The 23,682-nt window shown below is 51.0% G+C and overlaps 1 protein-coding gene across 1 annotated transcript in view; it reads left to right on the plus strand.

Annotated features, from left to right (window-relative positions):
* Positions 1 to 1,179: 1,179 nt before the first annotated feature.
* The window catches only part of CDCP1 (CUB domain containing protein 1), a 54,233-nt gene continuing 31,730 nt past the window's right edge, over positions 1,180 to 23,682 (plus strand). The window contains exons 1-2 of the mRNA XM_040628245.1: positions 1,180 to 1,261; positions 1,320 to 1,651. Coding sequence (XP_040484179.1) covers positions 1,180 to 1,261; positions 1,320 to 1,651 — 414 coding nt within the window. The remainder of the gene's footprint in view (positions 1,262 to 1,319; positions 1,652 to 23,682) is intronic.

Raw genomic sequence — 23,682 nt, forward strand, 5'->3', positions numbered from 1 at the left:
AAGAGAGGACGTCTCACCTGATGCACAAGGAGCACAGGGGCTGCTGGGAGATGTCACTGGGCCCTCAGGAATTAGATGGAAGTTGGGGCTGAACAGTAGGTCAACGCTCGTGCATGTGCTCGGGTTCCTGTCCCAGTCATCCTCGGCTGCTCTGGGTGACCCTGGCCCCGCCTCTGGGTGCCCACAGGCACACGTAGCCCCCCCGGGGGGGGCATGGAGTCATTCCAGCAGACCCCGAGTCTGCCAGCTAAGTCCCTGAACGGTCTACTGCCTTTCCCTGTGGCCCCGTGCCTCTAGGTTTGGTGTGTGGCCTGTGGGGTGGAAGGAGAACTCACAAGAGCAACCAAGCGCACAGGCAGCCGGGAGGAAGCAAAGAGCCCAGCGCCCTCGATTTTTACAGCCCTGCCAGTGGCTTGGATGCTTCACGCCCAGACCACACATACTACTCAGCCCACAATTCAAGGCGCCTTTGTGGACATGTTTAGATTTCTTCTCTTGGCCCTTTCCAGCCTCCAGCATTCATTTACTCATTCATTCATTCTTCAAAGCAACTCCTTCCTGGATAACCCTTCCTGCCCTGTGAAACCCTGCCTCTGTAAATTCCTAACTGGCCTTGGGCAGTGTCTCCTCTAATGAGGAAGGGGTGCGGTGAACATTAGAAATGCCGCAAGTAAAGCGCGGAAGGCTGCAGACTCACAGTTCGGCAGCCAAATCAGGTAGGAGACAGCGAGCCCACGAGAAATCAGGGCTTGGGTGAACCACAAATATGATTCCCTTGCAAAACAGGGCTCACAAGGGATTTCTTGTTGGCTGGACAGGGAAGAGAAAGCTGATCGGCTTCCCCAAAGGCGACATTCGAGCCCATAGACAAAAAGGTTTGATCACCCTCAGCCCTGAGAGGGAAGACTAGCCCGGGAAAGCGGCGACAAGCCCCAGCACTCTGGGAGGGAGGGGCGGGGGCTGCAGCAGGAAGGGGAGGAGGAGACAGAGGAGGGGACAGGCCCGGCCAGCTCCGGCTCCCGGGCGTAGGGCGGAGCCCGGGCCCGCGCGCCTGCACGCAGGTGAGCTCGCCGGGGCGGAGCGCGGCGCAGCCGGTGCCAGACTCGGGCTCCCGCGGCCGCCGCTCAGAGCCACCGGCCACAGCCGATTTCCCCCCCGAGGCCGAGGCGCCCCGGAGCCATGGCCGGCCAGAACTGCGGGGTCACGATCGCGCTGCTGGGGGTCCTGCTGCTGGGTGCTGTACTCCTGCGGCGCGGAGCGGGTGAGTGCAGTGCGGCGGTAGCGGGTGGCGCGGAGTGGTGTTGGTGGCCCGCGAGCAGGGGCCCGGCGGAGGGTGCGGAGGCGCCGAGGGTCCCTGGGTGCGGAGGATGCTGAGTTGGGATCGGGGCGACCCAGTCGAGACGCACCCACGGCGCGGAGTCCCCGGGACCGCCCGGCTCCAGGGCGCGCGGCGTCTGGCGAGGTGGCCGTGCGCTCCTGGGTTGCGAGCGACCTCGTCCTGGGCGCAGGCCGTGGCACCTGGGAGTGTTCCCGAGCGGGGAACCCGGCGGTCCGGGGGGATGAGCCCCGCGCAGACGGCGCGGGAGAAAATAAGAGCGTGTCCCAGCCGAGTCCCGGGGACCTGCCTCACGCGGGTGCTTGGGGGCTCAAGGTCTGGGCGTGGGGAGGGAGCTGTCCCCTCCTGGCCCACCCTCCACCTCCTCGCCTAGATCAGGGAGAAGGTGCAAGAAAATAGTGGTTTGGCGCCCGACAGCCCCGCGGATCACCCTTGTCCCGGTCCGCACGCTGCATTCCGGCTCTCCCGAAGTTCGGGAACATTAATTTGAAAATGAAAGCGCCAGGCAGGAGAAGGCCGCCGGTCATCTGTGCGGCGGAGGCGCTGTAGTATCCCCGCTCTTGGCGCCTCTGGGTAGTGTCTGCACTTTGACCGCCGAGGGGTCGGCGAAGGGGCGTTCCGGAGACGTGTGTGAATTTCCAGTTGTTCGGGTTGTGGGGAGGGACCGCCACCCCCCGACCCCCCCCACTCACCCCAGCTGCCTGTGCCTGCGGGGAGGTGCCCTGCGGGTCTTGCAGCTATCACAACACAGAAATAACTAGGTGTCTTCGTGTACGAACTTGATTTGAGGCCTTTCCCGAGACCAGCCCAGGTTTTGTGATTGTTAAAGAGCTCTCCGGGAAGCGATTTGGGTCTTTGATTATTTTTCCGGGAAGCGATTTGAGTCTTTGATTATTCTTTGCGGCAGCTAAGGGGGGGGGGGNNNNTACTTGGCAGGTAGGTAGATCCGTGTGGATTAAGTTAAGGAATAGAACCAAGCGGGTGCGGTGAACTTTGGCGTTCTGGCAAATGCCACCATTACAAACCCATTACAAACAGCTTCCTGGTTCCTTCCTCCAACGGCCCGCGGTGGCATTGCTGCACTTTTCATAGAACATTTCAAGACCTCATTTAAGACCTTGCACACACATACATAGTTACTGTAAAACACGTTTACTGTCAGACGGAATTTTCCCAGATTTCCTTTGAAGAAAAATACAAGTTTCAGAATAGAGTGATTTCGTGAGTGAAAATGTGTGTGAGAAAAATGTGTGTCCGATCACACTTGGGGGCTGTATGGAAACTGGGATTGTTTGAGATGTTTTGTATGGTCTCTGATACCTAGAATCCCTCCAGTAAGAATACGGTGTAAATCACGGAATTAGTCCTGACAAGGATGACGGGGTGGCCTGAACTGGCCTCTGTCAATGCCTCTGATGTGTCCCTGGGGCCTGGAGAGGCTGCCATTTTGGTTTCCGGGAGCTCCAGCAGAGACCCTTCCTTCCGGGAAGTTCCTGACTCTCGGAGCCATGTCTCATGGTTCAGGTATAAATACGGGGAAGCCGAGGAACTCCCCATCTCCCGTTCTTAAACCCTTGTTGTGGTCTCCGGAACTGGGAACTGGCTCTGTGCGGCCACGTCTCTGGGCTGAACTGAGGGCTGTGTCTTGGAGGTTAGAGCTGTTGCAGAGTTCAGCTGCTTTGTCTGAAGTCTTGGGGGTGGCCTCACGGGTAGGGGCCTTTGAGCAGTTACTGGAGTCTGTCCAGAAGAGACGGAGACCCAGTGAATTTGTTTGTTAAATCTCTGAACTCTTGGGGCGCCTGGGTGGCTCAGTCGGTGAAGCGTCTGCCTTTGGCTCAGGTCATGATCCCAGGGTCCTGGGATCGAGTCCTGCATCAGGCTACCTGCTCAGTGGGGAGCCTGCTTCTCCCTCTGGCTGCCCCTCCCCCTGCTCATGCTCTCTCTCTCTCTCTCTCTGTAAAATAAATAAATAAAATCTAAAAATAAGATCTCTGAACTCTGTTAACAAAGACTCGGTACAGTGAAAGTGAGGTTGGCATCTCTGCAGAACTGAACTCCATAAAAGGAAGTTGGTGTCTTAGGGTGGTGTGTTTGGGTGGGTTTGGTGTAACCACCCGCCCTCCCACTTCCAGGAGGGAGTGACTAGTGAAGTTGGAATCATAACCTTGTTAAAACCTCAACTTGGTGACGTTTTAAGAACTGCTGAGATACCAGAGTCTGGGTCCGTGACCCCAGTCTTGCTGCCATTGTTTTTTGCCAGAACTGTGAGCCGTCATCAAACAATGTGTTCACTCGCCCTCGATGAGTATGTGTGTTCATCATGCTTCCGATTCAAATGAGGAGCTGGCGGCTGTTGTCTGGAATGTGTAACTGGCAGGACCCAGGAAGTCTCCCTCACCCCACAGATTTTCATGACTAAGGGTCAGACAGGGCTGCTCTGCTGACCGTAGGGAGGTGCTCTGAGGCTGGCCCGGCAGCCTCCGCGTTCACCTCAGATGCTGCCATTTTGGCTGTGAAGACTGTCTCCCCCCCCCCCCCGCACGCTCTTCTGGGGGTTCTCCCAGGCTCCCCAGGGTAGGGGAAGGAAGTGGAAAACACCAATTAAAATGTTTCAAGCAATATAAAGTTATTGTAGAAAAATTGGTAATAAATATAATCAACATGAGAAACAATCATCTGTGAGCCAAGCACTTTGGTCACTTTGGTGCAGTGTGCGTGTGCGCATGTGTGTGTAAAACCAAAAATGGGACCATCCGTTGTGTGGCTTTCACCAGTCCCATTGGACATTTAATTTGCTTTCCACTTTTCCTGCTAAAAAACAGAACATGGCTGGGGCGCCTGGGTGGCACAGCGGTTAAGCGTTAAGCGTCTGCCTTTGGCTCAGGGCGTGATCCCGGCGTTGTGGGATCGAGCCCCACATCAGGCTCCTCCGCTAGGAGCCTGCTTCTCCCTCTCCCACTCCCCCTGCTTGTGTTCCCTCTCTCGCTGGCTGCCTCTATCTCTGTCGAATAAATAAATAAAATCTTAAAAAAAAAAATGTCTGACAATAGGAGACTGCTTCTATCAATTCTGATAGGTCCGTTCAGTGAAAAGACATTAAAAATGACATAGCACAGGGACGCCTGGGTCGGGTAACGCTCAGTCGGTGAAGTGTCTGCCTTCGGCTCAGGCCGTGATCCTGGGGTCCTGGGATCGAGCCCCGCATTGCGTTCTCCCTCTCATTCTCCCTCTGTACTCTCCCTCCCTCTCTCTTTCTCCCTTTCTCTCTCTCTCTCAAATAAATAAATAAATAAAATCTTTTTTTTTAATCTTTTAAAAAATTACATAGCACAGATTCTATACTGACATAAAATGATGTTATCTTTGTGTTGATGAGATTATAAAGTAGTATGAGCTGGACTAGCCCGTTTGGATATATCTGAGAATGTTCTTGTCCACTATATTGTTCTGTGCTTTCTTGACGATCTGTCCGACTAAAACCCTGGGCATAGAACTGCTGACGTGAAGAGTAGAGGAACTGTTCGGGCGGGGGATCCATCCTCCACCGTGGCCCTGCGGAGCGTTCGTCCTGTGGTCCTGGTGGACGTTCCAGCCACCGTGTGCGAGCCGCCGCTTCCCACACTTGCAGGCTGTCCTCACTGTTTAAGCAACATCTAGGGAAGAAGCCTTTTCCTCCCTCTAGTCCAGCAGGCAGGGTCTGAACCGGGTTCTAAGACTCCTAGGCGCACCCCAGCTAGAGAGTACTAATAGTCCAAGTGATTGTTCTTTTGCCAAAAACCAACCAAACAACAACAACGAAACCCCAGGGGCGCCTGGGTGGCTCAGTTGGTTAGGTGTCTGCCTTCGGCTCAGGTCATGATCTCGAGGTCTGGGATCTAGCCCCAAAGTGAGCTCCTTGCTCAGCGGGGAGTCTGCTTCTCCCTCTCCCTCTGCCCCTCGCCCCCACTTGTACACACACACTCTCTCTCTCTAAAAAATAAATAAAATCTTTATTTAAAAAAAAAACCAGAACTGAATCCCTTGGCTTATAGCCCAAGCCTCACCTGGAATTCTGCGCTGCAGTGCAGACTTGGGCTTGGATAGCCGAGGGGGTGGAGCTTGCTGGTCGGAGGGTTCGTGATTGAGCTCAAGGGGGTGGGGCAGTGGGGGATGGCAAGACCCCTGCTATGGGAGACCCATGGCTAAGGCTCTCCACCTGACTAAGAAAAGTTCATACCCTTTAATTATCATTCTAAATTATAAAAATTATCCCACAATCAAATTATTTCAAACCACTTCCGACAGCCTTGTAATTAGCCCTTCACCTTCTCCCAGGCAGCTGGCAACGTTCTTGACAACCAGCCAGGAGAGCCAAGTTTCCCAGCTCACCTCCTTGGGTTTGTATTCAGTACATTTTTTAAAATCACTCACTACTTCCTGTCATAGCTAACACATGTGGAGCACATATGCCGGCCACTCGGGAGAGTATTTTGTATGTAAGCGTGTCTCGCGTACCATCAGTAATTCATTCTTTAAATTTTCTTAAAGATTTTATTTATTTATTCATGAGAGACAGAGAGAGAAAGGGAGGCAGAGGCAGAGGGAGAAGCAGGCTCCCCGTGGAGCAGGGAGCCCAACTCAGGGCTCGATCCCAGGACCCTGGGATCACGACCTGAGTGGAAGGCAGACGCTTAACCGACTGAACCACCCAGGCGCCCCTAATTTCATTCTTTAAAACCAGACATTCTGCATGAAACGCTGATGCCCTGTGTCTCAGTATTTCATATGGGAAAAACTATAACAACCCAAACTGCCAGCCGTTTCCAAAGGCATAATGAAACACAGAAAGACGCCCATCTGTAATTAACAACTGATTCTGTTCAGTGTAAAATACATAAGACGTCACTTCCGGATTGCCGGACCGTTCGTGTGGTTTTTCTCGGACAGCGGCTTTGTGTGTAGTACCTTGCTGAACCCCCCTTGTTGACACTGGGGGCATCTCCAGCAGATCCTGACACTCCGCCTGTTGTATTTGCAATGTGAGGCAAGACCTTCTGAGTACCATTTTGTTTACAATGTTGTGTTGTGTTTGGAGCTGTAAATTTTCCTGTTTCCTCAGTGGACATTGGCCAGAAAGAAGTATGATGGATGAAACAAGCTTTGAGTCATAAAAACCGAGCTAGGGCGCCTGGGTGTCTCAGTCGGTTGGGCAGCTGCCTTCGGCTCAGGTCATGATCCCTGGGTCCTGGGATCGAGCCCCACATCGGGTTCCCTGCTCAGCAGAGAGCCCGCTTCTCCTTCTCCCTCTGCTACTCCCCCTGCTTGTGCTCTCTCTCTGTCAAATAAATTAATAAAATCTTTTAAAAATATAAAATAAATAAAAACTAAGCCGCTTTCTCCCGAGAAAATGTGAATTGAGGAGGTGCTCTTGAGGAAACCTGCTAGCTTTTCACCTCTCCATCCTTTAGCAAGTACCCCCACGAAGACCCCTGTGTTGAGGGGCACAGAGAGGTGAAGTCACTTGCCCAGGGTCACCCAGCTGGTAGGTAGTGATGCTAAGATGGCGGCCCAGATAGCCTGACCGAAGAGCCTGGCTCCTGTCACCAGTGCACCGTAATAACCGCTGTGCGCAGTGGGACTCCTGAAGACAACGTTAGCTAGTCCTCTCAGAGACGGCGTTTGTGCTCCAGACATATCCTTTCATTTAGAACGAGCAGCACTTAGTGCTGTGGTCATATTTGTTCTAGGGATGTGTGTGTGCTTTTAATATTCGAAGAATTTCAAGACTGCGTTTCGAAAACACCTGGACGCGGTAACAGAAATTCAAAGAGTAGGAAAGGGTGTGTGGGAGGAAGCACGCCCCCGTCCACCTCTGACCCCAGGCTCTCTCCCAGAGGAGCCATGGTTTCTTACGCGGTGTTCCTGAGCTGTTCTACACACGTACAGGTTTATGAATGTGTGTGTCTCACGTGCGTCTTGGTTTTGCTCACTTTTTATGATTTTGCCCATCTTGTGGTCACTCCAGATTGGAGCATACAGGGGCTGTCATTCTTTTTGACGGCTGCATAATATTCCTTGCCGTGGGCACACCATGTTGTATTTCACCGGCCTCTTACTGGTGGGTTGTTTCCAGTCTTTTGTTTTTATTTATTTATTTATTTATTTATTTATTTATTTATTTATTTTTGTAAGATTTTACTGATTTATTTGAGAGAGAAAGAGAGAGAAAGCATGAACAGGGGGAGGGGCAGAGGGAGAGGGAGAAGCAGACTTCCTGCTGAGCAGGGAGCCTGACAGGGCTCGATCCCAGGATCCTGAGATCAGGACCTGAGCCAAAGTCAGACCCTTAATCCACAGAGCCAGCCAGGCACTCCGGTCTTTTGTTTTTATATAAACAGAGCCTCAGTGACCATATTTGCATTTGACTTCATTAGGCATATAGGCAAGTTTACCCGTGGGTGAAATTCCTGGAGGAGGGAATTACTGGGTCAAAGGATTTGTACAGAAAGTATCAAAGAACAAATGGAGCAAAGTGAGTAACAGAAGTGAGACAGCTTGCCCAAGGTCACAGCTAATGAGCGGTGGCGCGTATCTGTGGATCTGGGCGGACCCGTTTGAGAGTGCTGGCTCTGCACTGCCCCACGCTGCGGTTTGCTCCTGCGTTTCATCCTTCCGGTTGAAACTAACCATACATTTTAGACAAGAGAAACGTCTTGACCTTCCTTTTCAATATTTACTTTTGGCTAAGTGTTCATCGTGCCCGGAGTCCGGGGTGTCAAGAAGACGGCAGCCAGGCATAGGTTCTGGTAGCACCTCACGTTGACATTGAGGAGTCATTTGTTCTTACCGACTTTTTACATCGGTGAGTCTCATGGTTAAGGGGTAACACACTCTAAGCTGCTGTAACACACAAACCCAAATGTGGGTCATGGCGCAAACACAACAGATGCGTATTTCTTGCTCATATAAGATCCCAAACAGGGGATCCCCTCCAAGCAGTGATGAGGACCCAGGCTCCTTCCGCTTTCTTGCTCTGCCATCTTCAATGTGCGGCTTCCGAGCTCATCCACATGAAACTGGCAGAAGGCAAAAGAATGTGAAGGGGCTCACACAGGAGCTTTTTATGACCCGAGCATGGGAGTCATTCTACATCATTTGTGCCGCCATTGTCTTGGCTAAAACTCAGTGGCATGGCCCTATCCCACTGGAAGGGAGACTGAAATGGAGCCTAGATGTGACCCTGGAAGAAGTTAGCATTGTCCAGTTGGCAAGGCCATGGGCAGAGTGGGGAGAGCACCAGACGTAAGAGTCAGGACATGTGGAATATCCTCAAGTCTTGTCAACGATAAGCTTTAGGACTTGGGAAAGTTGCCTCGCCTCTCTGGGCCTTGGCTTTCCAATTTTTAAAAAATTTTATTTATTCATTTGACATAAAGAGAGAGAGCACAAGTAGGCAGAACACGGGCAGAGGGAGGGGGAGAACCAGGCTCCCTGCTGAGCAGAGAGCCCGACGTGGGGCTTGATCCCAGAACCCCGGGATCATGATCTGAGCTGAAGGCAGACACTTAACCAGCTGAGCCACTCAGGCGCCCCTTGGTTTTCCAGTCTTTCACGTAGGGGCTTGGGCCCTGCTGAAGAAGCACCAGCCCTGATGTTTTATGAGCTGATTTAAACCAAAGCTGGTCGGTGGGCCTCCTGGAGACCCCTGAGCTAGGGGAACAGCTCAGGCAGGTTCCTATCCAACACCCATGAGCTTAGTGGCTGGAACGGTGCCTGGCACATAGCTAGCATGTAATAAATTATGTGTGGAATGAACAGATGGGGACTCCAGGTCAACCCTCGTCTTTTTAGGAGGGAACGAACTCAGAGAAGTTAGGTGACTTCCTTGAGTCACACGGTTGGAAGGGGCTGAGGGTCAGAAGTTCTAAACCTCAGGTCTTCTGGCTCCAGATCCGATGCAGATCAGACAGAAGAGGAGAAAGAGGGAAGCTCGGTCCTGGAAAGTAGAAAAAAAGAGAACGTGGGTTGACAGAGGGGACCACCACTCTATGTTCTTGTAGAGGATGGAGGAGAACTCCCTGGCGATCCAGGTTCTCGGCCTCACACCAGGACCAGGAGCTTCGCCGCATAGACGATGTGCTAAGTCGCTGCTGGTCCCCTGAAACGTGTGCTCAGGAGGTAGAGGGTGGGGGTGGGAAGGGGTCCGCAGTGACAAGGACTTTGTATTGTCCTGCGTGTTCCCCATTGGAGCCACGTTACCCCCACAGCATCTTAACTGGGTTGGTTTGGTTTGGTTTTCTCTGGATAGTGGTGCTGAATCTGTGAAAGAACACAATAGAAAATCAGATTTTGCCTTACGGACGTTTGCTTTACAACTCGTATGAAACGCAAAGTTCTTTTTCAACTGGACTTAAAAAAGCGATCGGCACTTCTCAAGTCTTTCCTGAGCAGAGGAGCCCCAGACCAGGGCACCACTGACAGCCTGGCTGGTCTGACTTTGCCGGGAGGGGCTGTCCTCTCAGACCAGCCTCCCGTTCTGCCCGATGCAAACACAACTCAGTAATAGGACTCCAACGCCATTAAGCACCTCACTTCAAAGTGGGAGCGTCTTTAAGTAATGAATTTGGAAATATCTCCAAAGAATGAATTAAAACTGCTCCATAAGCGCAGACGATGTAGCTTTCTTTAAGTTTTAAGTCAAGTGCAGATACTACTGAGCCTCCGTGACAGAAGACCAGAGGATTCTGGGTGAATGTGCCATTTCTGCAAAAACATACAAAGTTCCAATCTGCTGCCTCTGTCTGCGATGGTAAAAGATAGTCTCCAGAAACGAGTTTCATCAAATGTTAATGAGTCCCCAGATTACATGGAGTTTAAGTTAAGCTGTCGTTTTGCGGGTTGGGTCCACCACGTGGCCACGCACGATGCCAGACAAAGCTTGGAGCCCCAAGGAGCCTTCTGTAGCCCTTGACGGTGTGTGGTCCAGCTGGGAGCCAGGCTGGGATGCTGTCTGTCCCGGCACACGCCGATCCATCCAAACAGATGCCTTCTCTTCCGCGGCTGATCTGGGGGCGGAACGTCAGGCTATTTCAAACAAATGTTTGGCTAAAGCAGGGTGGAGCCTGAACACCACTCTCAAATGTTCGGTGAGACGTCCGGGGACTTCATGAGGGCTGCAGAGATAAAGCCCCTGAGTGTGAATGACTTGGGGTATCTCCCGGCCCCAGACGGACCCCTGGCTTTTGGGCAGAGCAGCCCGCCCCGGGGGAGGAGAGGCCAAGAGCCAGCAGCACAGAGGGACGCACCGTGATACGTCGCTGCTCCCGCTGGCGGTCCCAGGCAGCTGGGAACACTGTCTTCAGGAAGATTCAGCAGCGGGGATGGGCTGTCCTCCCTGCTGAACGCCGTGTGACAAGTCTGAGTGGACTTGGGACTTGGAGCATCTCCGAGGCACAACCCCAGCCCTGCTCAGTCCCCATGGGCTTCTGGGTTCTTGGTCACCGCTGTACGTCCCATGTCCTTAGACCCTGCCTCCCCACAGGGCTCAGGAAACAGCGGAGGGAGAGGGGAGCAGAGAAATAGAAGGAGTTGAGGGCTCACTGCACTCACGGTTACTTGCTAGCTTTTTGGAAGCAATCTCATTCAGACAAGCGTTGGGATAGGGCAGAGCTTGGTTCAAATCCTGACTCCCCCTCCTCTTCACTAGGCAGCTTGGGCTAGTTTCTTAGCCCCCCTAAGACTCAGTGTCCTCCGTTCCACACGTGGACATGGCAGCACCTCGTGGGTAGCTGGAGGGCTGTATGAAATCACGTCTGGAAGCCCCTCGGCCCCCGGTCTGGCCGAGAACAGCTTCCTCAGTTAATGAGAATTGCTATTTCTTTGATTATTTTGAGTTGAGCCCACGAAGAACTTGGAGATTTTCAAGAGCAGACAGTCTGGACGGAGCTGCCAGGCCACAGTCTGCATAACCACGTCACTCATGGGAGACATTTAGGTTGTTCTCAGGCCTCTGCTACCACACGCTGTGCTTTGGTTACTGTCCCCGCACAGGTGACTTTGGGCAGGTGTGAGGACATCTCGCAGGAACTTCCTAGAAGTGAAGCTGCTGGATTAAAATAGTAAGAAGTGGGGGCGCCCGGGTGGCTCCGTCGGTGAAGTGTCTGCCTTCGGCTCAGGTCATGATCCCGGGGTCCTGGGATCGAGCCCCGCATCCGGCTCCCTGCTCCACGGGGAGCCTGCTTCTCCCTCTGTGTCCCCCGCCACCCCGCTTGTGCTCTCTCATGTTCTCTCTCGCTCGCTCACTCTCAAGTAAGTAAAAAAAAATCTTTAAAAAAACAAATAAATAAAAATGGCAAGAAGTCATTCTCCATGACCCTAGAACAAATTTTTAAAAATTGCTTGCAGGGGTGCCTGGGTGGCACAGCGGTTAAGCGCCTGCCTTCAGCTCAGGGCAGGATCCCGGCGTTGTGGGATCGAGCCCCACATCAGGCTCCTCTGCTGGGAGCCTGCTCTTCCTCTCCCACTCCCCCTGCTTGTGTTCCCTCTCTCGCTGGCTGTCTCTATCTCTGTCAAATAAATAAAATCTTTTTTAAAAAAAATTGTTTGCAAGTGAGCACCTGCACACACACACACACACACACACACACACACACACACATATTTTATGTTAGCCTAGGAACTGACCAGACCAGTTTTATGTAACTTTAATGCCATGCCCAATTTCTCTGCGAAATGAATGAGAACAGCCCAGTAGGCTTCTGAGGGTTATAGCTATTCTTGTGAGCAGGTGGCATACACCGAGCCTGGGCTGGAATGTGCCAGATGGTGGAAACAGAGCTGGACCCCTGCCTTTAAGCCCCTCCGAGAGACGAAGAAGGATTACCCAACCGAGACAAAGAAGGATTACCCAACCGTCCTAGAAGTTGCTGACAATCTTATCAGGCACTTTGGCCTTGGGCTAAATCTGTGGGGAGCAAGTTCTCAACTTGTCAGAACACAGAAGAGGACGTTTTCCTAATTGCCAACAGTGCTTGGGTCATCTCACAGAAGCCTCTCACTGCCAGTGCAGCCGAACACGGGCATCCACACCTTCCAGCCTCCCTGGTCTGTGCCTGGGTGGGGGATGCTGTCCAAGTTCTAGCCAGGAACCGGGGTCCCACGGAAGGTGTGTCCCACTGGCACCTGGAAACTCTAGAGAAGCGTCTTCTGCTCCTTGTCCGGGGAGCTGGAAACTGGAAACAACCCAAATGACCATCGTTAGAAGCCTGGTTAACAGATTTCGGTACATGAATGCTAGGTAGCTGTTTAAGGCAATTGGGTGGCTTTCAGTGTGCTGATGTGGAGTGACCCCCGAGATACGTCATGGACAGGAAAATGTAAGGTTCAGAACAGTGAGTATAGCACGTTGCCCGTTAGCAAAAGGAAATGAAATAAAATAGGGGCGCCTGGGTGGCACAGCGGTTAAGCGTCTGCCTTCGGCTCAGGGCGTGATCCCGGCGTTCTGGGATCGAGCCCCACATCAGGCTCCTCAGCTATGAGCCTGCTTCTTCCTCTCCCACTCCCCCTGCTTGTGTTCCCTCTCTCGCTGGCTGTCTCTATCTCTGTCGAATAAATAAATAAAATCTTTAAAAAAAAAAAAAAAGAAATAAAATCAGGGTGGCATATAGGTATATACTTACAAATTCAGAGATTAGCTGTGTAAGGACACACAAGAAGCTGGTATCCCTGGTTGCCCCTGACAAAAACCCCAGATTCACGATAAAAGTAAGACTTTTTACGGATGAAAACTCTTTTTTTTTTTACTTTGTGCTTCATGTATTATTTATCTAAGTGTAAAATGTATTTTTCAGCTTTATTAAGCTGTAATATACACAACACAAGATTCACCAATCTCGATGGTGCTATTCAATGAGTCTTGTCAAACGCATGATTCAACATTCCCACCAGCCCGCAAAGTTCCTCCGCTTTGCAGTCAATATCCGGGCAGCCATTGATTTGCCTTTTGCCTTCTACCACCAAAGTTTTGCCTTAAAAATAGTTTTCAATTAAAAAAAAAATTTCAAAGCCAGGTATGAGGATAACAATCAATAGTTTTGTTTAAAAACGGATTTTGTGAGTGTAAGTACCATCTTCAGAAAATCTACAGTTGCTTCCTGTAAGAAATCCATTGTGTAAAAGTAACAGAGGAGAAGTATTAAGTCACTAGGAATTGGGGAACTCATGACCAAAGCTGCCTTCTCCACGTGGAGCGACTTTTCTTGACGAGCAAATTGCTGCATTTCTCCCCCTATCCACTCTTAGAGCCTAGCACTGAGCAGGCGTAGAGAATTTGATTTTTGCCTAGGAGGTCTTTGAAAGATCTAGCTCAGTCTTGGGCCGCGTAGTAATAAATCCCATCCATTCCACAGATCTTGGAGGCCCCCTGTGTTAGACGGTTGACATACGGGGTAGGAAACCCCAGTCCGTCACTCTCCAGGGACTCACCATCCAGAAGGGAGTGAAACATGTAAACTGGGGGCTACAAATTAGAGGCCTAGAGGCCTTGGCCCAGTTCTGTTTGATGTGTTTTGAAAAAAAAGCTGAATTACAAAATATTTAGTAAAGCACTCACCTCTGATTCAGCAAATACCCTACGTTGGCTTTTCTTGTTTACACTGCCTGCCTGGGTCCCGAAAGCATGAGTTTGCGACACTGTCCAATGTGATAAGTACACTTAAAAGATATATGTGTAAAAACTGCAGTAAAAGTTGGGGATGGAGACTAGCTTTCATAGGCAGGAAAAGAAGAGGAGGAGGACAAGGTGTTCTGGTGTCTGAGATCTGTGGGACATCATAACAAACCCTAAGGTTTGTTTGCTCTGGAGTGGAAGTGAGGCTCTGTCATTCATTACCAGTAAGCCCACAGTGTTGTTTTGATATTTCCAGAGCATTCTCCCACCATCTCTGAAAAGACAACTTGCTAAGTGATCCACTATCTGGAAAATGTAATTAAGGATGATCCTTCAACATCCAGATGGCCAACATGAAAAGATGCTCAACATCACTCATCGTCAGGAAATGCAAATCAAAACCACAATGCGATGGCACCTCACACCTGTCAGAATGGCTAAAATCAACAACACAAGAAACAACAGGTGTTGGCAAGGTCTTGCCCTGTTGGGAATGCAAACTGGTGCAGCCACTCTGGAAAACAGTATGGAGATTCCTCAAAAAGTTAAAAATAGAGCTACCCTATGATCTAGCAATTGCACTACTAGGTATTTACCCAAAGAATACAAAAGTACTGATTCAAAGGGATACACGCAGCCTGGTGTTTACAGCGGCGTTATCCACAACAGCCACATTAAGGAAGCAGCTCAAGTGTCCAACGATTGGTGAATGGATAAGGAAGATGTGGTCTATACCTATACACATATACATATTTATACCACATCTTATTTATGTATCTACATAGATCGTATATATATAAATCATACACACACATGCATATACGCACACGATGGAATATTAGTCATCAAAAAGAATGAAATCTTGCCATTTGCAACAACATGGATGGAGCTAGAGAATATTATGCTAAGTGAAATAAGTCAATCAGAGAAAGACGAATACCGTATGATTTCACTCATATGTGGAATTTAAGAAACAACCAACAAGCGAAGAGGGGGTGGAGAGAGAGAGAGACAAACCAAGAAACCGACTCAACTATAGAGAATAAACTGCTGGTCACCAGAGGGGAGCTGGGTGGGGGGATGGGGGAGATAGGTGATGGGGATTAAGGAGGGCGCTTGTCGTGATGAGCACATGGAAGTGTTGAACCACTATATTCTACACCTGAAACTAGTATTGCACTGTGTGTTGACTAACTGGAATTTAAATAAAAACTTTAAAAAATAGTGATCCTTCCATATGATTTGTAATAGGAGACCAGCTGTAGGAGCAAAACAATGTAGTTGAATGAGGATTAAATGCCTCCTTGCTCTGGAATTTTCTAGCTGGTTTTGTTCCCATCCTCCTCTTCCTTGATAAGGGCACTTAGCAGTAGGACCAACTCCTGCTGTAAGGAAGGAATATGGTTCATGAAAAGGAAAGTGCTCTGAATCACAGTCTCTTCTCTCCCTTTCAGGAATAACATGTTTTTTTCTTCCACCTGCCAACACGATGTGCTTTGGGGCCAGGCTCCTCAAAACCCTCATCTCAGCATTCTTGGTCCCTCAACCTTGTATTTTATCTCCCTGAGATCACTGGCTAGTCCCAATACTGGCCCTGTCCAGATGCCAGTATGACCATCCTTGTTGATGTAATTTGGTCCGTGATGGTTGAACCCCTGTAATATCCATTCTTGTTGTTTGAAGACCTTCCATGTCAATATCTTCTGCAGCACCCATCCTCGTGGACCTAACACCTTCCGTAACAACCATTCTTCTACAGCCGCCCTCCTCAGTGATGAGACGTCTTCCATAATGGTTGATCTTGTTGACGTAACACCTCCCATAATCACCATGCTCTGATGTAACGTATTCTGTAATGGCCCTCCTCAGTGACATAACACCCTTGGGAGCTACCCTAGCCCCTGTGGGTGAGGAAAGCATGTGTCTTTCTGACTCCAGAGATTTCCTGGAGTGTGCAGCCTTCCTTTCCTGACCTGTTTTACCCTGGGCTACCCGGTTTGCCAGAAAGATCACCTTATTGACCTGCCTATGGTCATTTGGGAGAGCTTCATTCAGAGACTTATTGTCCAAGTCAGGCTATGTGAGTTGACACCCCCCGTGCCCTTTAAAAATGCTGGAAACATTGATAGCAGCAAGAGGTACTGATCCCTAATCCCTAAAACAAGAGATCCAAACAGAAGGATAGATTCCCAGTTGGCTGCCCTGACTCCTGCGATAGTGATACACCCACCCTCCTGGGTTATGTCCCCCTGAGTAACCAAGAGTTTGGGCCTTTGCAGTTAAGAAACTGGTAGTCCTAAGGCCCCCCCAAAAGACCCAGTTCACCCCTCTCTCAGCTGCCACTTGGTGAAGGCTGGCATCCCCTGGCTGCAAATGCTGCTGTCCGTTTTTCTGGTTGCAGCAAGGATGGAGTGAGGGGTGAGCCAGCTGGTGGTCATCCTCCAGACAGAGTGTAGACTGTTGCCAGAGTATGAGGAGTGAAGGTAAGGAAGGAGGCGGTGAAGATGTCAGAGATGACAGGAGGAGCGGGCATCATCCTTTGCCCAGGACTTATCATTCATGAGAAGAGTTGGGATCAGGGGTCTGAAGGGGCAAGATGACAGACCAAGAGAGGGGCTCAGACTAAGCAAACTGGCTTGTTTCGGATGGCTAGGCTCCTGCCTCCCCACAGAACATAGCGTACGGTCACGGGGGCCTCTGCGGTAGGACGAAGGGCAGCGTTGATATTCAGAGTGGGCTTTGGAAAAGCAAACGGTGAGACTTCTGTCTGTGTTGGTGGCATTGAGTGCTACACGCTGAAGCAGGTCCCTCCCTAGCCACGGTTGGGCCCCGGCTGCCCAGCAGCCTGTGACCTTGAGGGTGGACGTCTTGGAGTGGCAGCCGTGCATGGGCTTTGGAGTCGGTCAGTCCTGGGTTGAATCTCAGCCGTGCGTCTTCCCAGCTGTGAATGGGAACAGTTTACCTAAAGGATTTGTATAAAAAGTACCCGGCACGGGGCAGATGCCAAACACCTGGGGGTGGTAGGTTGTGGCCGTCATTCCTGGAGGCCACCTCCCACCGGCCCCCAGCGGCCCCTACACAGCTTAACACGGCTGGACTCTCGGGGTGTTAAGGCCAGGCTTCCCACTGCCGTTCTCCCTGACTTCTGGTTTTCCTCTGAGCACCCTCTTCCTGCTCTTGCTCTTCCCACAGGGCCAGGTGACATGACCGGCCACGAGCTCTCGCAACCACAGCATCCGCTTCCCTCTGACGCACTCCTGCACTTCCCTCCCCATCACTTTCCAGCATCTGGACACTGAAATTTTACAGTAAATACAATGAAGTTAGACATCCTCGTGGAGGTACCTTCCAGAAAAGCTGTCCATGTGACGTAACACCGTAATGGTACCTCAGCTCAGAAGGGAAGGCTCTGGGGCACCTGCGTGACTCAGTCAGTTAAGCATCCAGCTCTTGATTTCTGCTCGGGTCATGATCTCAGGGTGGTGAGATCAAGTCCCGCATCAGGCTCCGTGCTTAGCGGAGTCTGCTTCTCTCCCTTTGGCCCTCTGCACAGACTGTCTCACTCTCTCTCTTAAATAGATGAATCTTAAAAAAAGAAGAAGGGGAGGATCCATGACCTAGACAATACCGTATACTTACCCAAACCTCTTTCCTTGAGCGGCTCAGCAGGTCCTGCCTGGTACCCCATCTGGTTACAAGTTCTATACTAGTTTTCAACTGCTGCATAAGAAATTATCACAAATTTAGTGGCTTACAACAACATGCATTAATTAGCTCACTGTTCTGCAGGCCAGGAGTCCAGATGTAATGTGGATGGGTTCTCTGCTCAGTCTCCCTAGGCTAAAATCAAGATGTTGGCCAGGCTGTGTTCTTATCGAGAGCTCGGGCCCTCTTCTAAGCTCGCATGGTTGTAGCAGAATTCAGTTCTTTGTGGCCAGACATCTGGGGTCCCCCTTTCCATTCAATAGCTGAAAACCACACCTGCTGGCAGCAATCAGCCTCCCACACCCACACTGCCTGCCCCCTCCGTCTTCAGAACCAGCTAGAGACCCTACCCCTACCAGGGAATTCCTTTCACACTTCAATTCCCTTTCTCCGGGAAAAGCCCAGACTCCTTTAGGCGTTCCACTGACTAGGTCAGGCCCACCAGGATAAAGTTGGCCTGACCCTACAACACCATCTGATCACATGAGTGATATCCCAATCATATTCGGAGTCCCTCCCACACTCAAGGGGAGGAGAACATACAGGGCGCGGCTTTTTGGGGCCATCTTGAAATTCTGCCCACTGCAGGGTCCAGAGGCCCCGTGGAGGGTTGGAAGTGATGGTGGCCATCTCTAGATGAGGGCCTAACACCAGCGCAGCCCTGTTCTTTGCACTTTATGCATAGAGTCTCACTGCAGTACTTGTACAAGTCCTGCGTAGTTAATGTTTGGGGCCAAATAGGACAGATGAGAACTCTGCAATTTAAAGAAGTACGGTGGCTTTTCCCAAGCAGGCGAGCATGGCCCCAGGGATGACTGGAGAGACTTGGCGCATGAGGGAGGGAGTGTTACTCACATCAGCCTGGGTGATGGAGGCAAGATTCGAGTGGCCCCCAGCACAGGTCAGGCCTTAATAGAACTTCTCTCCTGCTGCCCCTCCCTGCTCCCTCAGGAGCGGCTCTTCAAAGCTGCAGGCTGAACTAAATCAAAGGGGGATATTTTATAATGAAGCATTTCCCCGTTGCCCTCCCAACCCCATCTCTCTTTTTTTTTTTTTTTTAAGGTTTTATATATTTATTTGACAGAGAGAGAGAGACAGCCAGCGAGAGAGGGAACACAAGCAGGGGGAGTGGGAGAGGAAGAAGCAGGCTCCCAGCAGAGGAGCCTGATGTGGGGCTCTATCCTGGAACACCAGGATCACGCCCTGAGCCGAAGGCAGACACTTAACGACTGAGCCACCCAGGCGCCCCCCAACCCCATCTCTTAACATTAGCTTTGAGGGTTGGTGAATAATATGGTGGAAATGGGCTCATATAACCTTCTGGAAAAGCCCATTTGAAATGACACTTATTTTTACTTTTAACCAATTCATGGCTTATGTTCACACAAGAAAGTTTTCATGTCTAGTGCTTCTAATCGCCAAGGAACACAGGCCTGTCAGAACGTTGGTCTCGGTAGCCCATCGCTGGGTCTGCGGCTCAGAGAAGGTCAGGGTTGCAGAGCGCTGGTGGCTAGCAGGCTGACTGACGTTCTTTTTTTTTTTTTTTTTTTTTTTAAGATTTTATTTATTTGACAGAGAGACACCTCGAGAGAGGGAACACAAGCAGGGGGAGTGGGAGAAGGAGAAGCAGGCCTCCCGCCAAGCAGGGAGCCCGATGGGGGCTCGATCCCAGGACCCTGGGATCACGCCCTGAGCCAAAGGCAGGCACTTAACGACTGAGCCACCCAGGCGCCCCTTGAGTGACCTTCTGACCGGCTGCCAACTGTCCAGAGAAATACTCCTGCTTCTTTTTCATACCATTTTGCCATCTTTTCAGCTTTCTAGTTATTGACATCATTTTTCGTGTAAAGAGAAATTTCTCCCCCTTCTCACGAAGAGAATATTGTGTGCATGTATGAATTGGAGACTGTGTGTCGCTTTGCTCGATTTTTGGTTGTTACTCAAATCGGTGGTTAGCCGTTCTCGGGTTTAGAAGTGAAGCTCACCGACTTCATGTTCCGCGAAATACGCGAGACACAAAAGAACAAGTACTGAACACCTTCTGTGAGGTCCCGAGAGGATCCGTGGAGACAGAAAGAATGGTGGGCGCCCGGAGCTGGGCGAGGGAAACGGGGAGTTAGTGTTTAATGGGGACAGAGTTTCAGTTTGGAGAAATGGGAAAGTTCTGGGGATGGCTGGTGGCGGTGGTCACAGAATAACACGGTTATACCTGATGCCACTGAACTTAAAAATGGTTACCGTGGCAACGTGTCTGTTACGTATACTTTACCACAATTTTGAAAAGGGGGGGAAATGTTTGCGAGGTTTATTTGTGGATAGTGGAAGGATAAGTAGTCTCTTCCCTTTTCTTTTTTCTTTTTTACCACCATTAAGAAAAAAATAAGCGAAGCACGCCGTGTGATCCCAAGGCTTGCTTTTGTAAATGGCCCTCGCAGCGTATCTGCTTCGAATCCTATCCTCGGAGGAGGCCTTGCCACATCCCCGCAGGGCCCCTCGGCGGGGTCCCACCAGGATAACTCACCGCACCCCTCAGGCTTCAATCCAACGCCAGCAGGCTTTTGTCCTCTGTCTTCAGCCTTAGGCAAACAGTTTGTGGTAGCCAGAAGTGTGAGGCTCTCTCAGAGCCTAGGACCTAGAGGGCCCAGATTTTGAATCGTTTGTGGACGAGACCCCGTGCTGGAGCACTCTGCAGGCTCAGAGAGGGACTCAGGACGGGTGCAGCACATGCCCAGAAGGACAGAGAAGGGGGTTGAGCCTCTCATCAGGGCAAGTTTCAAGTAGTTAACCTTTTTTTTTGAGTTTTAAAAATTGTTTTATTGAGGCATACAAGAAAATACATAAATATTAGTTATACAGCTTGATACTTTTTCCATATGTATATACGTACACATTTATACGTGTGTGTGTGTGTGTGTGTGTGTGTGTACACGCTCTCCCACCAAGACCTGGCACTAGCCCTTTATTCCTGCTGCTTTCTACCAGAATCGTGGCCGCTCTTCCTTGGCCACCCGCTTGGCCACAGGCCTCCCATCCCACAAGCCCCAGGCAGACCCCACAAAGCTGCAGGAGAACTGCGAACACCTAAGCACGCCAGCTTCCCTTCCCCGCGTCCTGGCACTGAGACCTGTCCAAAAAGACGCACCAAAAAAAGGAACCACATCCCGAACATTTCGATCTGAAGTTTAAATGATTTCGGTTAATGCAGCACGCCTATTTAGCCATCTTAAACAAACGTCTTTGCCTGTTGCTGTCCCGGAGAGCCGCTGGAAAGCCAGCAGCTAGGACATGTCTGATTCCGTCCTGACGGACTGGCGGTGAGAACACACCATTCTCATCACGCAGTTCCTGGCTGAGTGCAGAAACAGGCAGGGCCAGCCCTGCGGAGCGGCCATCTGTCCCGCGGGGCTCCCGTGTCCGACTGCTCGGACACAGGACCTGGCCCCGCCTCTTACTAACCGTATACCCCTGGACGGATTACTTCAACTCTCAGAGTCGCAGCTCCTTCGTTTGCAAAATGGGCATTAATATTAGAACCTATGTGGGGTGGTGGTGGGGATTTAGAAATACTTCTACCGAGTACAAGCGTGGAGGCTGCACGTAGGGGTCGCTCATGGGGTGTTCACTGTCATTATGATGGAGGCATGGCCGGTGCCTAGATTCCAGAGGCTTCTCAGCCAAGGGAGGCTGATTAGTTCCTGAAACAGCAACTTGTGTTGTATTCTGTTTTATGTGACGGTGAGCAATTAATTCTTCCCAGGTAGGCAGATGGGCGACTCCCTGCCATTAGGAAGACTTTCCCTTCAGTTCACCGGGATGTAAATAGACCCAGGCAAGTCGATGCCAGATGGACTTAGGGTGCCTAAACCAGGTATCCCTCCTCTGCCGGCAGGCCTCACTGCCCCAAGCCCATGGGAGTAGTAAGACTCTGAATTTGGTGGTGTGACAGTCTGGCACCCCGTCCCCACAGCAGACCCCATTACATGGGTTATGTCAGTGGTGATGCCCAGCCCGTGGTGTCGATCAGGAACTCTGTGCACCTCCTGACAACAGTGGCACTTCCTCCCTTCCTGCTGGTTGACTTGACCTTGGCAGCTTCTTAGAGGGCAGGCCAGTGTGGGACCCAGGAGAGTGGCCAGTGCAGGGGTGCTGGAGTCAAACGAGAATGTCCCCTCTGCTTCCTGTGCTCAGCAAACATGGGGAAGTGAGGTCACATCTCTGAGCCGAGAAGGGTTGCTGGAGTCCCATGAGTCAACTCAAATAGAAAGGCCTCGATACGCAGTGAATGGGGCCAGGCCAGAGCAGGGAAGGCTTGGAAGAGCTGAGGAGGCCTCCACGCTTGCACAACCCTGAGAATAAAGGCCTCCTTCCAGTTTGCCCCAGGGAACCTTACCTGCCTCCCCCTCGTCCCCGCCCAGCCCTGAGCTTCACACTACCAACAATAACAACAGCTAACCTTGATCGCTACCGCTACCGGTCTAAGCACCTTCATAGGTGTTAACTCTTTTAGCCCTTACAACAATGCCAGTATTACCCCATTTGCAGATGAGGAAAGTGGGGCACGGAGAAGCCAAGGAATTTCCCCAAGGAGACACAGCTGGTGTGTGGTCGAGCCAGGAATCGATCCCAAGCAGTCAGACTCTAGAATCTAAGCTCTTAACCATTATGCAAAGCTGCTAAGTTATGCTGGTCCACTGGGGAGAAGCCCAAACTCCATGGCCACGACCACACCCCTTCCCAGCCTGCTTCCTGCCTCTGTCTCCAGCTTCTTCCCGCATGTTCCTTGCCCCCCAGCAAAACAAACTCCATGGAGTGACTCCGAAGGAGCCACATTCTTCATACCTCTGTGTCTTTGCACCTGCTGTTCCCTCCACCTATCCTTCCTGATACCCATCTCACTAGCCCTGGCTGGCAAACTCCAATTTATTTTTCGGGACCCATCTTAAGTTATGCTTCCTACATGAAGCCTTCCTTGACCACCACCCCTAGACGGTTAATAGTGCACCCTCAGTATCTTCAGAGGATCTTGACTCTCCTTGGTGCCTTCAAGTTGCTGACTCTCAGGTAGGGTCTGGTGGGGCAGACAGGCAAATGTATACTCAGCTTACATGAATTCAGCAGCTGCTTTCTGCAGGGACTAAAAGCAGGAGAGATCGCATAAGCGGCATGAGCGTCCCCCCAGGGCGGATGTGACATGGACAGGTGAAGCACTGTCCCTTCTCATGTCACTTCCTCAGGCTCTCCTGGTCTGAGCATGCCATGCTCTGAGAGATCACCCACAATTTAACAAAATGGATTTTGCAAACCCGGTGCCTCAAATCAGATCACGACTTTGTCTGGTGCTCAACCCGAGAAGCCGGGCTCCGCTGCACAGATGAGCAAACAACAGCTGTAGCCAGTGAACTTGGGAGAGGGATGTGGACGTGCAGTGAGACAGCTTCCCAAGAGAGGACGGGGCTGTTTGGGCCTGAAGAACTCTTCCCCTTAATAGACTTGTTTTAGAATCTGACTCCCACGCAGGCCATGACTGATCGGCCACGCTGACTCACGATTATACCACGTGGCTTCCGTGTTCTGTCTCCCCACATCCTGGGCTCTCCTGCAGGGCATCCATCATCCGTCTTAATAGGTGTCTCCTGGTGCCCCGGGCTGGGCCCAGGCGGGGCTGGGAGCTGCTTGGTCTATCTTTGGCAGACGGAGAGTGAATGGAAGCCAAGCCCCCCAGGGAACCACACCCAGAATTGAGGTAGCTGGTTGTGACCCATCTAAAAATGTTTCGAGCACATCTGTCGGTCTTTTAACCCCTACTTGACAAATCTGGGAACACATAACTTCCCCGATGTGTATCAGGTGGAATCCCTTTCTTTGGGTTTCTTTTCCTTGCATGTGTTTCCCCTTGCAAAGAAATAGGATGGCAGGGAGAAGAAATAACAGGGGCATTTGTGCATACGGTGATTACTGAGTGGTGAATAATGAATGGTGATTAAAACAATTGGAA

This window comes from Ursus maritimus, unplaced genomic scaffold (assembly GCF_017311325.1).
Source record: "Ursus maritimus isolate PB19 unplaced genomic scaffold, ASM1731132v1 scaffold_14, whole genome shotgun sequence".
Classification (NCBI taxonomy): domain Eukaryota; kingdom Metazoa; phylum Chordata; class Mammalia; order Carnivora; family Ursidae; genus Ursus; species Ursus maritimus.